The following is an 18,664-nucleotide window of genomic DNA, read 5'->3' as shown; positions in this document are numbered from 1 at the left end:
GGGACAGAAGCTGGTGGAAATGGTTTGGGTTAGGGGGAGAGAGGGTAGACAGTGGGAAGTCAGATTCTAGGTAAGCAGGGGAGAGAGAAGGCAGATGTTGGGGGTACAGAGGAGGGAGATTTTGGAATGGGAGAAGTGAAAGGGGAGATGCTGGATGGAAGGTGAGGGGGGAAGAGGGGATAGACATGGGAGAGGAGAGATCCAAAGAGGATGGGAATATTTATGGAAGGGGAGAGAGGGGAGATGCTTGATGGAAAGGGAAATAAGCTGTATAGGAGGGAGACAATACTGAATGAAGGAGGGAGATGAATGGGAGAGAGGGGGCACACACTGGTAGATTTGGGTTAGGGGAGAGAGAGGGGGCAGATGCTGGTGGAAAAGGGGTAAAAGGAAAGAGGGGGCAGAAGCTGGTGGAAATGGTTTGGTGTAGGGGGAAAGAGTGTAGATTTTGTGTAGAAGTGGGAAGGCAGATTCTAGGTAGAGCAGGGGGGGAGAGAAGGCAGATGTTGGGGGGTGGGATACAGAGAGGAGGGAGATGGTGGAATGGGGAAGTGAAAGGGGAGATGCTGGATGGAAGGTGAGGAGGAGAAAGGGGATAGACATATGGGAGAGGAGAGATTCAAAGAAGATGGAATATTTATGGAAGGGGAGAGAGGGAAGATGCCGGATGGAAAGGGGAATAAGCTGTATAGGAGGGAGACGAGCCTGGATGGAAGAGTGGAGAGACAGGAGAGGGATGGTGGAAAGGGGAAGTGAAAGGGAAGATATGGGGCAGACAGTATGGAAGGAGAAAGAGACAGGAGGGAGATACTGATGAAGGGGGAGAGTGTGGAAACGCTGGATGGAAGAGGGTAGATGCTGAATGGAAGAGGGGAAAGAAATGAGCAGATATTTGGGGAGAGAGACGGAAAGGAGGGGAATAGAGCAGATATAGGGGGCAAACACTGTATAGAAGGGGGGAGAGAAAGAGGACAGAGTTAGTGAAAGACTGGGAATAAAGCAAAGTAAAATAGGAGAGCCAGGGTAAGGGAAAGAGATGGAAAGCTGCTGGCAGACCATACAAAAAGAAGGAACTTGAAGACTAGATAGTAAGAATGAGTTAAATCTGGATATAGAAGTAGAAAAATAAATTGAAGAAAACTGAAAGTAAAAGGAGGAGAGGAAAGTCCTGTAAAGAGACTTAAGACGAAGGAAAGCAAAAACCAGAGAAGTGAATGGCTAGAAAATAAACATTTTTAATTCAGGATAAAGTAGTGTGGCACCTCTGTTTTATAAAGGTTAATAAATATAAATAGAAAATAGAATTAAAATGGTATCTTTTCATTAAACTAATTTTAATACATTTTTACCATCTGTAAGACCAAAACCTCCTTTTTCAGGTTAGGACAGCTTACTGTCTTGAACTGGGGAAGGAGATGTTGGCCTCTGAGATCTAACATTTAAAAATCATCTTCCAGTGCAATAAGTGAGACATTCTAGACCAGGTGTGGGCAAACTTTTTGACTCGTGGTTTGACAGAGGGGCCAGACCAAGAGCAGATGGATGGAGTGTTTGTGTGAACTAATATAAATTTAAATGTAAACATCATAACGTAAAAGGTTTTGGTCTTTAAAAGGTAACAAAGCATGAAAACATAAGGCTTATTGTACAAAACAAATGTACATGATCATCTCTTCCTTCCTCTCCTTCACTCCAATTCTTCCTCTTTCCTTTCTCTCCCCCATATGTGCAGCATCTTTCCTCCCCTCTCACCCATCCCCTTGTGCCTTCCCTCTACAGCATCTTTCTATCTCTCCATCCCTCCCATCCCCCTGTGCAGCAGAACCCTTTCCCAGCTTCCATCCTTCCCTCCCTCCCATTCCTTGTGCAGCAGAACCATTGAGCTCCTGCCCCCGCCGCACAGCTGAACCTCCGCTGACCATCCTTCCCTCCTATGTGAGCCCTACATACCTCCCTCCAGAGCAGCGTCGGTCCGGCAGCACTCTAAACAGGCTGCTTTGTGTCCTTCTCTCGTCGGGGCCTTCCATGTGCCACGTTACTGATGGAAGGCCGCAAAGCAGTATATGTAGAGTGCTGCTGGCCCGATTTTGCTCTGGAGGAGAGGTATGTAGGACTCGCGGTCAGTAGGGTACGGTTGGTTGGCAGGCTGGATTTTAAAACGGACCGGATATGGCCCGCAGACCGTAGTTTGCCCATGTCTATTCTAAACCAAAGTCAGACCTCCACTATATTTATGTTCAAATCACAATAGTTCCTCAGAATGCCACACAATAAAGTAGCGTGGTAGCTGTCCTCACTGGAACATTTTTTTGTGAATATTGAACTAATGTGCAACTTCTTGTTATGTCTTGTAATAAGTTATAAAAATTTATAAAGTGTCAATGCATTATTTATAAAGCATAATGGTCTCTATAGTTCTATTTAGTGCATAGTAAATAACTTAGCTTTAAACCGGGTCTGCCTCATTCCCCACCGACACGTTTCAAAATTTTCTTTAGGGTTGGGGACAGAGAGAGCAGAACTATCCGGATTTTTAGCAAACGCTAAGTCTCTATGTTGCTAAAAATCCAGATAGTTCTGCTCTCTCTGTCCCCGACTCTGAAGAAAATTTTGAAACGTGTTGGTGGGGAATGAGGCAGACCTAGTTTAAAGCTAAGTTATTTACTATGCACTAAATAGAACTATAGAGACCATTATGCTTTATAAATAATGCATTGACACTTTATAAATTTTTATAACTTATTACAAGACATAACAAGAAGTTGCACATTAGTTCAATATTCACAAAAAAATGTTCCAGTGAGGACGGCTACCACGCTACTTTATTGTGTGGCATTCTGAGGAACTATTGTGATTTGAACATATATATATAATGGAGGTCTGACTTTGGTTTACATTATTTTGATATCTTTGTGCCAAGTTTGCGATTTTGCATGTCTATTCTAGACAGATGGGTAGTGTCCCCATGGCCGCATGCCATCTGCAGAATGAATCTGCTCAGGATTTTTCCTTTTGCCTCTGCTGTACTTCACTGGGCTCCTTAGCTCCATCTGCAGTTCTTCCCTTCTGTCCGTGTGCCTGCAGGAGTGTTTGTTCTGCTTGCCACAATTTATTTATTTTTAAACATTTTAAATTGAGAATGGCAAACGGCCCGGACACGCAAGTACAACCAGCAGAGTAACAGGAACAGTATACGAAGAACAAGAAAAGCAATAATAAAAACAAGCAGTTACTACCTCCCCAGTGCAAAAGAGGTCATCAAGGAGCAGGTCAATGTCCAGCAAAAGGAAAACAAGCCAACCCAGACCCAGTTTTTGTCCCTTTCTCAGGGTTTCTGGTGCTTGGAGTGTTTTTCAGTTCTGCTTGCTTTGAGAACACACTGACTTTGGTCTGTAGCAGACAGGCCAATCCCAGTGGGTACCTGTTAGCAAGCCTGCAAGGTTTTCTTTGGAACTCAGTGCCATCCCTGAAGTGGTCTCACCTACTGTTAAGCAGGGGTTGAGCGCAGGCTGTTGGGCACCCTTAGGAGGCTCAGTGGTATCTCGCAGGATGCTGGTTGCATCTTCTTGCCTCCGTCCATCTTGGTATGCATTCATTGGTCCGCAGGGGTGGAGGTGCAGTCAGACTTAGGGTCTGACCAGCAGCTCGAAGATCAGCTCTGTAGAGACATTCCCAGCATGAGGCAGTGATTCTCTCATCGGGCTACTGCTAGAGAACTGAGGCAGGCTGCAGCACAGATCCACAAACAGGTCACAGTGAGTACAGACTATTACAGCCTATGAGATGAATTGGGGGAGGTTTGAAAAGTGAGGTTTTAAAGCAGTGGTTCCCAAACCTGTCCTGGGGGGACCCCCAGCCAGTCAGGTTTTCAAGATATCCCTAATGAATATGCATGAGAGAGATTTGCATATAATGGAAGTGACAGGTATGCAAATCTCTCTCATGCATATTCATTAGGGATATCTTGAAAACCTGACTGGCTGGGGGTCCACCAAGACAGGTTTGGGAACCACTGTTTTAAAGGTTTCTGCATGTCCCAAATCACCATTTTTTGACTTTGGTAAGTGTAGAAAATATTGTGATTTTGGCATGAATTTCTTGATGGTGGCCATCTTGAATTTTTAGCTATCTTTTTTTCTAAATCTCCCTGCTTTTCTGAAACTGCAATTTTTGCCTCAAAACTTGTTGGGATGGAGTCCTTTGGCTCTCCTCGTGAACTTTTGCCAGGATTGTTCAAATTTAGCGCTTTCAGAGCATCCTTGTGCCACATGCTGCATGACACAGCTGGGCATATTCTGCTAGAGGCATTTTCTCTTCTTGGGCAGAGTCATCAGCGATCTCTTTGAGGAGATTTGCATGGTTTCTACCTGGTCTTCCTTGCATACTTTTACCAAGTTTTACATAATTGTGGTGGCCAAGCAGGATACTGCTTTTGTTTCTACCATTTTGACAACAGGCTCATCAGTCCCACCCTGACTCTACAGGACTGCTTTGTTACATCCCACTTGTCCAGAAATAGAGTGGGATTATACAAGAACGAAAGATTAGGTTCTTACCTCTGCTAAACTTCTTTCTTGTAAATTCATGCTGTATTCCTAGAATCTGCTCTGGGAGTTGCTGATTGTCTGCCTTAAGTACTGGTAAGCTGGACTTATGGTTTCCTGACCATCCTTTCTAAGAGTACCATCTGAATATGTTATGCATGTTGCTTTGGGGGGTCCCTAGCTGTGGTACCCCACCCTCTCTTAGTGCAGGCTGTGTCTCCTTATAGTGCAGTTTTCAGGTTCATATTGTTTAATAACCTGTTTCAATTGTTTATGATTGTTATGACTTTTCATGTTAATGAGCAGATTAGACTTACTTGTCAGGGAGTGTCCTCGTACCCCTCCCTTTGTCTATGTCCTCTACATTTGGCACTGTCTGTTTTTGCATGAACTGGAGTTGAAAGGGCAATCCTGAGGTAAGGGTTGGAAGGTCTGAAAAAAATTGTGTAACTGAGTCTTCCTACAAGCAGTCTCACAACATGGAATGCATAACCCACTTGTCCAGGAATAGAGCATGGATTTACAAGAAAGATTAGCAAAGGGATGGATCTGTTTATCGATGAGGAAAGACTAAAGTGGTTAGGGCTCTTCAGCTTGGAGAAGAGATGGCTCAGGGGTGATATGATAGAGGTCTATAAAATACTGAGTGGAGTGGAAAGGGTAGCTGTGAATCGCTTGTTCACTTTTTCCAGAAATACTAGGACTAGGGGGCATGCGATGAAGCTACTACAGTGTTCTCCCCAGAAATTTTTTCCAGCCGGGTGGCACGAAAAAGTAGCTGGGTGGGGCAGGATGGGGAAATTTGGTGCTATGCAAATTACCCCTCCCTGCTCACGGTGAAGGAGTAGGGCAGGGGTGTCCAACCTTTTGGCTTCCCTGGGCCGCATTGGACGAAAAAAAAATTTCTGGGGCCGCACAAATACTAACACTAGCTGATGAGCAAAAAAAAAAAAAAAAGGCCGAGCAGGTCCCAAATTTGCAATCACTAATATAGAAGATGTACGTATCTAATAAGAAACCTTCATTAAAGGGACACTGGAGAGGAACCCAAAAAAGCAGTAATACTTACCCTGACTGAGTGATCCTCTACGTACACTGCTGACAGTTGAAGCAGCCACAGCCTTCCGCATCTCCACTCTGATGAGCAGGGATGCGCGCTCCTGGTTTTCCCATTCACTTCACTTCTATTACAGCTACAGTGAGCCTCTTCAGAGGGGAGCCTCTTCAGAGCGGGGATGCTGCATCAGCTGTGATCGACACACGTGGAGGATCGTTCAGTCAGGGTAAATATTACTGCTTTTTTGGGCCTCCCACTTTGAGCTTAGGCTCCCTCAAAATGAACATCTCCCCTGCTGTAGCTAGTAGAGATCCTCAAGTCTCACCAACTGACGGCCACCTCCTGCCCCTCCAACTTACCAAGTTCTGCAGGTGGCAGCAATATTGCAGAGCTGCTGCCTTCCCTCCTCACTGCCCCCACCCCCCCCCCCCACCTTGGCTTTCATGCATTCTTGAAAGCAGTGGCAGCTTGAGGATATTGCCATTGGCTGCAAAGCTTTGAGATTTTGGTTTGTCAGACTGGAGGAAGATGTCTTCAGGTGGCAGGGCTTGGGGATCCCCAATAGCTCTAGTATTTGTAAATTGCACTCAGGCGGGGAGAAACTTTGGTACCCATCCACTAATTTTGGGCTCCAGTCCCTCCCCCAAATCAGCTGTACAGTATATGACTACGCCACTGAATGCAAAAATAATTGTGATGCACATATCCCAAAGCTAACCTATTCCAGTTAATAAATTCAAAATAAAACAATTTTTTCTACCTTGTTGTCTGGATATTTTGTTTTTCCATCATCTTGGCCCCATTTCTCTTTCTGCTTTTTGTTTATCTTCAACTAATTCTCTTTCCAGTGTCTGCTGTCTATTATTTTCTCCTCTTCTCTCGTTCCATTTCCTTCTTATGCCTGTCTCCAACATATTGATTTTTCCCTTTCAGCTTTCTTAACTTTTTCTTTTCTGCCTCTCTCCACTCAAATCTTGCCTTCTTTCTCGCCCTTCTTCATTTTAAATGTTCAGCTACCTCTCAATTCTCCATCTTCTCTCAGTCCCTAGCTCTCCCATTTCCCATCTCACTCCTTTCCCAGCCTCCTATTTCTTTCTATCTACTCCCCATTACTACATTTCTACCACTCACTGCTCTCTCTCATCTTGTCATCTCCATTTTGACCTCATCCACATGGCTCACCACTTTCAGAATCCCATCCCTCTTCCCACTGGTCAGGTTTTAACTCCCTGTCCCTTTCTTTCCATCCCCTTTCTTATCCCAGATCTCATACCTTCTTCCCTCCCATGGGTCTATCTCTCCTCCTCTACCCCCATGGTCCAACATTTTGCTCCCTCTCTTTTCTGTTTTTCTTCTTCCCTCCCCCTTTAATGCTGAACAATGAGATGGAGGGGAAAAAAAGAGAGATGCTGCATCTCTCTGCCTTCCATCCACAGGCCTAAAATTTCTCCCTACCTCCCTTCCATCCCCAGATCCAACTTCTCTCCCTTTTTCTTCCCAACTGCCTCCATCCCATCTCTCTCCATGGGTGGCATGATAAAGTAGCCGGGTGGGGTGGGGTGGGACAGGGAAATTTGGTGGTTAGAATAGGGTCATTAAATCCAGTGGCAAACCTAGTATATATGACAGCCAGTGCTGATTATTTTTTAACAACCTCCTCCTCTATATAAAAAAAGTTATTTTTAATAATAATCCATGCATCTCAATGGCCAAGATTCTGGTCCTGGAGATTAAGATTAACAAAGTCAGCATCTATGAGTCAAACATGGATATTTTTATTACATAGAGTATTATGGACCCCGACGCGCTTGCAAAAAATAGATAATACTAAATCTAATAGATGCTGGCATTGTAAAATAGAAGTAGGGACATTAGATCATTTAATTTTTTTTTGTCCTTGCATAAAAGCCTTTTGGAATTTAATTTGGCCCCAAATTAACATATTACTAGAAAATCATATTGGTCTCTCATATGATACCATATTATTTGGTACTGCAATGAGAACACAAAGTCCAATATCAGCAAACAATAACAAATTGCTTTTAATATTGACAGGAGTTGCCATGCAGCAAATCACACAAAATTGGAAGGATTATACCAAGCTAAATTATACATTCTGGTGGAACTCGGTGTGTCACATTTACAAAATGGAGAAAATATTGGCATTACAACAAGGAAATATAAAAAATTTTAAGAAAATATGGGATCCATTGACAAAATATTCTAAAGATCAGATATCTTAACACATTGATAATAATAATATAGGGTTAGGGAGGGAAATATAGAAATTAATATGAGGAAAAATGAAAAAACAAATAACAGGGGAAAGGGATTCAATATATATGATATGATATTGTACATACAACTATAATTATTATAAACTAAATATTATGCTATTCATTTATTGTAAGAATGAAAATTTTATAAATAAAAATTAAAAAAATAAAAAAAAATAATAATCCATGAGTCACACAACAAGGGTGCACCTAGGAAAAGGCAGCATCTTAAACACTGCAGTGAGCACTAGAACACCAACACACGAATTATAAATCTAAACAAGCCTAATCCTGCACAGGCAATTGATTTTGTACAGTCAATGCTAACAGAAAACCATGCCCTTTTCATACACAAAGAACACAGAAACACGCTCGCCCAATATGGAATAATCCCAAACAAAAAATAGAAATATGTAGACAAAAGTTAATCTGAAAACTTCAAGAAATCAGACTCTGCATACAATGCAACACCACAGAAACAGTGACACATGTCCCCTAATACTGTGCAAAATATAGACAGTAGATGTAAATTTGAAAAAAACTGATACATAATCACCACTTTACAAATTAACAAATAGAAGTAAAACAAATAATGAGAAATAAGAAAATACCATTTTATTGGACTAATCCATTTTTCAATTAGCTTTCAGAGGCCAAATCTTTCTTCAAGACAGTACAGTATACTATTATTATGGTATCCTGTCCTGACCTGAGGAAAGGGTATTTAGTCCCCATAAAAATGGCTTTATTTCCATTTCCTATTATAAACTTTTATCAATACGTAAAGCAACAAAAAAGATTTCTACCTTTTGTCGTTTCTGCTTCATCTTCTCTTCACTCTCTTCTTTCTATACAGCGTTTGTCCTTTATCCCTGCCATGCAACATCTATCTGCACTCTCTCTTTGCCCCTTCCACCCAGCCTCTGCCCTCTCTCTACCCACCCCTTCCATCTACTGTTCACCCTCTCTCTCTTCCATACGGCATGTTCCCTCTTTTTATGTCCTTCAATAAACTGTATATCCTGTGCCCTTTCTCCTTCATACATGATTCATTTCAGCTTTACCCCGTCTCCATTTTTCTGTCTCCACCCCCTCCACTATGCTCTGGCATATCTCTTCTCCTTTCCTTCCTTCCCACTCCACCCCATGGTCTGGCATCTCTCTCTTTTCTCTTGCACCTCTATTCCTTCCTTTCCCTGTGGTCTGGCAATTGTCTCCTTAGTTTCCCTTCCATCCCCCATGCCCTGACATCTCTCTCCTCTCCTTCCATCCTTCCCCCTGGTCTGGCATCTGTCTCTTCCCCCCCCCTTATATTCCCTGACATCACTCCCTTCCCCTCCATGGTCTGGTATCTCCTTTCCTTTCCCTCCCATGGTCTTGGAATCTCTCTTTCCTCTCCTCTCCCTTCCCTGGTCTTCCTTCTCCATCCCTCCCTCCTTCTCTCTCTCTCCTAGTTGGGTGCAGCAGCATTTCTCTTCCCTCCATTGGGTGCTGCAGCAGCATTTATCTCCCCCCTCCACTTGGCCACACTGAGCATTTCTTCCCCCCTCCCCCCTGCAGCATTTCTTTCCCCCCCCCTGCAGTGCCAGCAGCAGCATTTCTGTTTCTCTCCCTCCCTCCAATTGGCTACAGTGCACTGAGTGCAGCATTTCTCCCCCTCTCCCCCCCCCGCAGCGCAGCATTCACAATTCGTTACAGGCTAAGGCGGGAGATAGGGAAGTGAGGAGGGAAGCTTACAACTAGCTGCTCTTGCTTGCTTCAGGCCTTCCTCGCTGCCAGGTCCTGCCTTCACGGAAACAGAAAGTAGGCAGGACCCGGCAGTAAGGAAGGCCCGAAGCAAGTAAAAGCAGCAAGTTGTAAGCTTCCCTCCTCACTTCCCTATCCTCCCGCCTTAGGCTCATGCCCTCGGGGCTCTGTAGGCGAGACTGCACACTATGCTGGCTTAGCAGGGTGCCCATGCAAAAATGGCGACCCACCGAGGCCAGAAACTCCACGGCTCTACGTTCCTCATATCAGGCAGAGTTGTTCAGGATACTCAGACTGCCACGCGCCTTTCCCCCACACAAAAGCACACACGCTGCAAACTCACGCAGCCCGCGCATGTTCTGCACAAGTTGCTCAAGTGAAAGTGGCTCATGTAAGCCTATCTGTTCGCTGGGGTCTCCAATGCATGCGGTGGCCCTGCCGATGAGTGCAATGGTGTGGTGGCCTGCATGCTGAAAGCGCCCACGTGTAAGGAGTCAGCTGTAGAATCAGAGTCGGCTGTGGGATCGAAGCCACAGTACACCGTCTGTGCGCCGCTCTGCAATATTAAAAAGTCAGGCTAAGGCAGGAGGCAAAACGTTGAACTTCTGACGACTCTTCAGGCTGTGCTGAGTCAGCCGGGGAATCCCCAAACCAGTGAGAGGGTTTTTTTTTTTTTTTTTTGTTATTGTTGGTTTTTTTTTTTGTTTTGTTTTTTTAATGTTTGAGTGGCAGTAGCAGGATTTGCGACTGAGATGACAGCCGGGCGGTCATCTAAATTAGCCGGGCAGAGCGCCCGGCTAAAAGGCTCTAGGGAGAACATTGTACTAAGTAGTAGATTTAAAAGTAAATGGAAAAACATATTTCTTCACAAGTGTAATTAAACTCTGGAATTCATTTCCGGAGAATGTGGTGAAAGCAGGGTTTAAAAAAGGTTTGGATAAATTCTTAAAAGGGAAGTCCATAGGCCACTATTGAGATGGCTTGGGGAAATCCACTGCTTATTCTAAGGATAAGCAGCATAAAATCTGTGTTACTACTTGGAATATAACTAAGTACTTGGGACCTTATTTGGCCACTGTTGGAAACAGGATACTGGGCTTGATGGATCTTTGGTCTGCCCCAGTATGGCAATTTTTTTTGTTCTTATGTCTGTTATATTATATGACATCCAGAACCTTAAGAAGTCAGAGGAAGTTGTGTAATCTTACTTGTTTTACCATTAAGCTATTCTTGCCACAATGGCAATTCTGTACATTTGCAAATGCTGTATTAAATTTGGGGCAAATGATCTTACTTTACAGACTGCTAGAAGATTACATGCAAGCAATAGAGGGCGTGAAAAAGAACCTGCTCCGGAAATCCATTCCTAAGAAACTGACCTTTGTGGGTGAACTTGCTCATAACCGTTTCAGTGCCAAAATGGTAAGTAACAGTATCTTTGAGGAGTTAGGGAGGTTTGAGGCTTAGATTCCCTCTTTGTTAAAGAGACACCAAGGTGTGTTTTTTCTAGAGAGGTTCTGTAGAGCAGTAGTTTTTAACTCAGTTCTCAGGGACCACCTTGCCAGTGATGTTTTTAGGATATCCACAATGAATGTGCATGAGATGTATTAGCTAGCACTTCATTGCATACAACTATCTCTCATGCATATTCATTGTACCATATCTCAAAAACATTACTGACCAGGTAGTCCCTGAGGACTAGGTTGAAAATCACTGCTGTAGAGGACACTCACAGGTATTCATTGAGATTATGGCAATTATCATCCTATTTTCCTTAGCATTTTTTTTCATCTTCTTTTTGACCCCATCACCACCGATGAAGCCTCAAAAAATTACAATTGCTTTTGTACAAACTGAAGAGGGCTTTAAAAAAAAAAAAAAAGATGGTTCTTAGTTCTGATGAAATAAGTATTCAGCCAATCATTTAAGATTAGATTTAGCTGCAATAAAGTTAAGCCTGGTCTTCAACCACTCACTGAATAAACATAAACACATGTTGTATGGAGAGAAGCTGAATTTCACCATACCTTGTAACTTTAAACTTCATCCCAAGGATACCTCTAAACCTGACCTGTTGTGAACAGACATTTGCCATATAGTGACTTAAACAGCCCAAAGTTTGGCCTTGCAGTGGCTTCTGTACGGGTTTAGATTGCAGGTGTATCCTGCCTTGAGGGGATCTTAGGCGGTTCATCCGGATGTGGTCCTTTTTCTTTGGGGCGCGGTTTGTGTGAGGCCTCCTTTGCGCCTCCCTTGTCTGACATGGAATCTGAATCTGGTCTCCGCTCCCTGGCTCGCTCGCCTTATGAGCGTCTGGGGCAGGCATCCATGATGGACCTCTCTATCAAGACGGTATTCCTTGTGACTGTAATGTCAATTCTTTCTTGTTGGAATCCTTTTTGCGTACTACAGATACCGAGGTGCTTTTACATACAGTTCCTTCCGTCCTCTGAAAGTGGTTTCTGTCTTCCATGTGAATCAGGAAGTTTGACATCTGTCATTTACTCCTTCCAATTTAAAGGCCCAGGACCGAGTGCTACGGTCTCTGGATGTGCGCAAGCTTTTGCTGCAGTATTTGGAGCTCACCAAGTTTCGTGTCTTGGACCACCTGTTTGTTCTGGGGGGATCCTGCCCACAAAGGCAAGCCTGCCTCTAAGGCTACCATTTTGAAATGGATTTGAGCAACCATTTCTGCAGCTTATGTAGTGGCAGGAAAGGAGCTCCACCTCGGGGTGCGGGCTCATTCTATCAGAAAGGTTTCCTCCTCCTGGGCTGAGTCTTCGGTGGTGTATCTGGTTGAGATTTGCAGGGCTGCTACGTGGTTCTCCGTGCACACCTTCACCAAGTTTTACAGGATTGATGTGGCGGCCAAGCTGGATGCCGCTTTTGGTCCCTTTGTGTTAGCAGTGAGCTCATCAATCCCACCCTGATGTTTTTGGGACTTTTCTGTTACATCCCACTGGTCCTGGAATAAAGGGGAATTTTACAAGAACAAAAAATTAGGTTCTCACCTTTGCTAATCTTCTTTCTTATAAAGCCTCCCTTTATTCCGAGAATCCACCCTATGTTTATCTGATTTGCTGATTTCCTGCTTGAAAGTAACTGGTAAACTGGATTTATGTTTTGGACCAGCCTTTATAAGAGTGCCATCTAACTGGATCTAGCACTAAATTTTGAGGAGGTCCCTGGCTTAATGCCCCCTTCTGACAGTGCAGGCTCTCTCTCCCTATAGCACTAGTTTTGTCATTTAGGTTCTAATGTTTCATAACCTGTTTTCTAGTTTTCATTGTTGCTGTTTTGCATATGTTGATATGAGCAGAATTGATTTGTTTGGAGGGGAGTTCCCCATTGCCCTCTCTCTCTTCTGTAGATGTTCCTGGTTGCTTGAAGACTTACTGGGGTCCAAAGGGCATGATCCCGGATATGCTAGCAGAGGGAGGAGTTAAGACTTGAATCATTTGAAGCTTTCTACAGTGCTTGGCTGCTAAAGATGCATAAAAACCACTGGTCCTGGAATAAAGGGAGGATTTATAAGAAAGAAGATTAGCAAAGGTAAGAACCTAATTTTTCATTCTTAGTTTTGGGAAAGATTTCCTGCATCAAGCAGATTGAAGAACAAAGCCTTCTGAATAAATAATTTAAATTTTATGCTTTAAATGATGGATATTGTAAGACACAAGGATTTTTTGAACTGAGAGAGCAGTTAATTGGCTTAGTATAAGATTAATCATATATTCTGGGGCATAACCATATAATATGTTGCGCACAGTTTAATTTTTTTTATTTTTTTTATTCTTTATTTGTAATTTTCAAACATTTGACAATAATATCGGTCAAAAAGAAAAAATACGATGAACTGAAACAATTTCATCGTAAAGGGTCAAAAACAGATGATCCCTACTTTTAGGATAACAACAACTTATCAAAGTATGGTTAGTCCACAATGACAGAACAGAGCTAAAAGAATTGACTGAGAAACATCATAAGGGTAACTAAAGAGAAAAGGAAACTAAAGACTCGACTTGATAGTCCCAGAACCTTTTATCATTGAGCAGAATTATTGGATTCAATCCTCACGGTGATGATGTTATCTGACATTGAGTAACAATAAACTTAGATAATTGCTGCGGCTCATAAAAAACATATCTATTCTGCTGATATACTAATACACATTTGCAAGGGTAGCGCAGAACGAAAGTCGCTCCTAACTGCAAGGCCTGCAGTCTTAAAAGCAAAAACTGTTTTCTCCTTTTCTGGGTAGCCCTAGATACATCTGGGTACATTCTCACTTTATAAGTCATAAAGGAAACCTCTCTATATCTGAAAAAAAGTTTTTAGCAACCATTCCTTATCAGAATCAATAGCAAAAGAAACAAGTAATGTTGCTGGTAGGTGGACATCCATTTCCGACCTCTCCAGGAAATTAGTCAAGTCCAAACTATCAGCAGAAAGATTCTGCTGATTAGGACTCTGAGATTTTACCTTATTAGGCAGGTAATAGATTTTGGATATAGGCGTATATGATGTCTCAGGTACTTTCAAAATTTTTTAAAAATATCTTTTAAACATATCCAATGCAGAAATAGACACTGCTTTGGAGACATTTATAACCCTAAGGTTACACCTTCTGACTCCATTTTCTAGCATTTCATACTTGAAATGCAAATTTCCACTGTCTTTAATCCAAACTAGGGATTGTGCCTCCAAAGATTTCAGCTTGGTATCACAGTCTAACAACTTGCTTTCCAGGCTTGAGATTTTGTTCTTTTAATTCCAAGTGTTCAGATAGCACTGATGTACACTGGTTAGATAATTGCTGCATTTGATTGCCCAAAGAAGACTGAAGATTTGATATAGCCTCCCATATCGTTTCTATAGTGAAGACTTTAGGTCTCTGCAGAGGAGCAACTTCCATCCTGAGCTCCCCCGCAATCACATTTCCTTGAGCAGCAGCTGGCATTGAAATCTTTATAGCCTCCTCACCGTGTGTTGTATCCACTTTCCCCACCGACAATGTTGGAATTTTCTCCTGGGACCGCTCAGATTTGGATTCCCCACTTTGGAGGTGCATCAGGGAAACGTCTCGGGCCGGCCCCGCCTCCAACTGCATCTCTGTCGCCTCAGGACGTACTGGTGGACTCCACTCCTCCGGGGATAGGGTGGTGTCCTGAATGGAGTGACCACACGCCTCAGTCAGCGTGCATCCTCCTGCCGGTAGTTGAGTTCAGGCACTACGCTCCACAAAGACGTCCATCGGCCCAGCAGGTAGTGATGAATCTCCGGGACAGTTTAATCGATAGTGTATTATTATTGGGAGTCAGCGAAGGCTTCGCAACAATGGTAGCTCTTTTCTATCTCTTTTTACCATAAATCAATTTCTTTTACATCCACTCCAGAGTCTGCACGATAGGTGTTCAATGTGTACCCATGAACCAAGTCTTGCAGAAAGACACTCATTGCTTTCAGCTTCTCCCACATAGCAGAGCAACACTGAGCCCCCTTCAGTTTTTTCTTTCTGAAAGCGACCCTTGCAGAAGTGTTTCTGATTTCTGCTTATTTTTCTTATTTTTTATGCAATTTTGACCCTTTCGGTGGCTTCGGTGCCCTGAGACCCCTTATTCAGGGGTTTTCTGCCTGAGAAAAGAAGCAGTTTTCATGGAGCAGGAATGTAGCTTCATATGGCAAGCTTTGGGTGGACCTGTGGAGCCAGCCTGCCTTGTGCCACCTCAGAGCTCAGGGTCTGTTCCCCTGGGAGCATGCTTCCCTTTCCTAACTTTTCAGAGGCTTACGTGCAGGCTGAATGTGCCCCTAAGAGCCCTCGGGGTATCTGGGTGCACAAGCAGGTGGAAAGAATGAAAAATAGAGGTCATAAGTATAAGCGGTTTTGTTGGAGATAGAGCGGGCATTCCAGAGGGTGTCTGAGAAAGGTAGAAAAGGAGGGGAGAGGAACAGAAATAAGATTGGAGATGTTGTAGTGTGATCTGTTTGAGTAGGGTGAGAGTTGACTAGGAGGGCCAGGATTAGGGTTGATTTCCCTAGCAGTGAGTAGGAGAGTGTGTGGCATAGGCGAAATGTGGTCATACAATGTGGGGAGGGTTGAATGAGGTGGTGAATTTATGAAGTGGACCATGTGGATTTGAGGAATCCAGTGGTTTGGGGCAGAAGAAGAGGTTAGATAAGGTTAGGAACAAGAGAAGGTGAAGTGAAGCCACAGACTAGGAAGGCAAAGGTACCTGAGGTGAGGAAGATCGGGTTGATTGAGGATTATTCTGGAGGAAGAGTCAGGTGGTATATTGTAAGGTAGGGAGGGTAGTTGTGGTAGAGGGGTTACTTTGACTTAGGAGTAATGAGGAAGATTGAAATTTATGTATTATGTTATTGTGGATCCCTGTTCAAGGTGGGGGTTAGTGGTGGGTTTAGTGACATGCTGGGGTTTGATATCACAACCTTTGGATACTGAGGCAGAGGCTCTACCACTAAACCAAATTACCTTCAAGTGTAAGGAAAGGGTGAATAGGTGATATTCAGGAGGGTTGATTGGTGAGAGGTTTGATTGGAGGAGTGATAATTGGTGGTGATATTTGCTTGTGTGTGTTAGCTGGAGGATAGATGAGGGTCATTAGTGGGTGTATAAATGTAATGTGAAGCCAGAGATGGGTGGGAGAGCCTAAGCACAATCTCTAACGTTGGACTCAAAGTGGCATAGACAGTTCCAGAAGCAGGGGGAAAGAGAAAGAAGGGATGACGGTGTTTCAGGTTGCTTTATAGAAGTAATTAATGTCAAAACAAAAAAGTCTTAAGATACATAACTAACAGCCCTCAGCGGTGCAGCTTGTATGAATCAAACTTTTCTCATACAACCAATCAGCACCAAAGTTGTCATTGGTCTCATAATACTTTATAAATATTTTAGGTATATTTTTTTCTGCTTTAAATACTTTCAAATAGAAAAATACTTTGAGTAGAATAGTACTCATCTTAGGCTATGCGGATGGGGGTTAATTTACTAAGCTGCGTTAGGGCTTTAACACACAGAATAGCGCACGCTACAATGCTGTGCGCGCTAGATGCTAATGCCAGCATTGAGCTGGCGTTAATTCTAGCCGCGTAGTGTGGGGTTAGCGCGCGCTAATCTGTGTGTGCTAAAAACGCTAGCGCACCTTAGTAAAAGAGCCCCTATGGGTTTGGGTTTGTTTGCTGTTTATTTGGTCTTATTGTCAGATTGTCATTTGAAATTTGTTCTGTATTTTTATTTTATTTTTTATTGTTTAGCCTCGTAACTACAAAGGACTTTGTTCACCGTAATACTACATCTCAGGTTGGTTGTACCTTCTTTGTTGAAATCTTGATAATTTTTATTTCATTATTATATAGATAGATAGATAGATATTTTCTTCTATTTTCATTTTTTTGTTTTGGTCCTCCGGTGGTATCTTTTCTTTTTTGCAGTATTCATATGGGTACAGTTCATTATTTATTTGCTGTTATACTTTGTAACTCAATGTTTTTATTATGTTTTTATGCTAGTGACTCCTGATGCAGGTGGCTTGCATCGCCAAAACACAGTAGGGTGTCGGGTCCACAGTTGATGTTCATTCTTTTGTTTTGGAATAAACAAGATTGTTTTTACAATTTTTTGCTCTTGGAGTGTTCATTGTCCATTCCCACTCTGCTTTGTTTGTTCTTGAACCCGTGGGTTCTGGTCCTGTTGGACTTTTGGGTTTTATAGTAAGATGTAGCCCATCATTACAATATAGCCTCTTGTCTTTCCATGTATTTCCCCATCCTCCTGTGTACCTAAAGCCTTCTTGATGACACCAGGCTAAAATTCAATGCAAAGAAGTGCAGAGTGATGCATTTGGGGATTAGAAATCCGAGGGAGCTGCATATGCTGGGAGATGAGAGGCTGATATGCACAGATGGGGAAAGGGACCTTGGAGTGATAGTGTGACAAGAAGGTGGCTATAGCCAGAATGATGCTAGGCTGTATAGAGAGCGTAACCAGTAGAAGAAGGAAGGTGTTGATGCCCCTCTACAGGTCATTGGTGAGGCCCCACTTGGAATATTGTGGTCAATTTTAGAACAAGCAGGCAAAACAGCGATCAGCTCAGCACAGATTTTTCTGCTCATGCAGTTATTCTGTATTTGCATCATCTTCAGCAAAGTGTCCCCTGAGGAAGGCGTCTTCTAAACGCCGAAACTAGGATCCTTGTTGAGACTTATTGTTTTGAATAAGGGATTTATTCTTTTGATAAAGACTTATTGGTAGTTTAAGACATCCCCCTTGTCTTTCTTTGTTGTTTTTGTTCAATTTTAGAGACCATATTTGGCAAAGGATATAAGAAGATTTGAAGCAATCCAGTGAAAGGCAATGAAAATGCTAGGGGATTTGCGCCAAAAGACGTATGAAGAGAGACTGGAAGCTCTAAACATGTATACTCTAGAGCAGTGTATCACAAACTGTGTGCTGCAGCAAAATTCTAGGTGTGCCATGAGTCACCAGCCAGGAAGAGAGGTGCCAGCTGACTACTTACAGGACGTGCCTCTCCTCTGCACTTCTCCTCCAGCTCACCCTCATCAGCGTAGTAATAGCAGGCTCAGGGCCCCGTCTGAAGGGTCTTCGTGCATGCGTGGACATCGACGTGATGATGTTTTGCATTTCCAGATGCCCTCCAGCCACGGCCCTGAGTTTAGTGTGCTGCGGGTTCAAAAGGTTTAGAGGACCTGCTCTAGAGGACAGGAGGGAGATAATGATTCAGATGTTCAAATACTTGAAAGGTATTAGCATAGAACAAAATCTTTTCCAGAGAAAGGAAAATGGTAAAATCAGAGAGCATAATTTGAGTATGAGAGGTGGTAGACGTAAAAGTAATTTTAGGAAATTCTTTACAGAGAGAGTAGTTAATGCCTGGAATGCCCTCCTGAGGGGAGGTAGTGGAGAGAAAACCAGTGACAGAGTTTAAAAAAAGTGTGGCATGAACACAGAGGAGCTCTAATAAGAAAATAATGGATATTTATTGAAGTACTAAGGCCGGAACTGG

At 43.1% G+C, this 18,664-nt stretch overlaps 1 protein-coding gene across 1 annotated transcript in view; it reads left to right on the top strand.

Moving 5' to 3' along the window:
* The window catches only part of MAN1B1 (mannosidase alpha class 1B member 1), a 245,232-nt gene that overhangs the window by 184,789 nt on the left and 41,779 nt on the right, over window positions 1–18,664 (top strand). The window contains exon 10 of the mRNA XM_033961549.1: window positions 10,925–11,045. Within this exon, the coding sequence (XP_033817440.1) occupies window positions 10,925–11,045 (121 nt within the window). The remainder of the gene's footprint in view (window positions 1–10,924; window positions 11,046–18,664) is intronic.

This window comes from Geotrypetes seraphini, chromosome 10 (assembly GCF_902459505.1).
Source record: "Geotrypetes seraphini chromosome 10, aGeoSer1.1, whole genome shotgun sequence".
Taxonomy (NCBI): Eukaryota; Metazoa; Chordata; class Amphibia; order Gymnophiona; family Dermophiidae; genus Geotrypetes; species Geotrypetes seraphini.
Note: the sequence above shows the minus strand (reverse complement) of the source record. Positions and strands in the feature narration are given on the sequence as shown.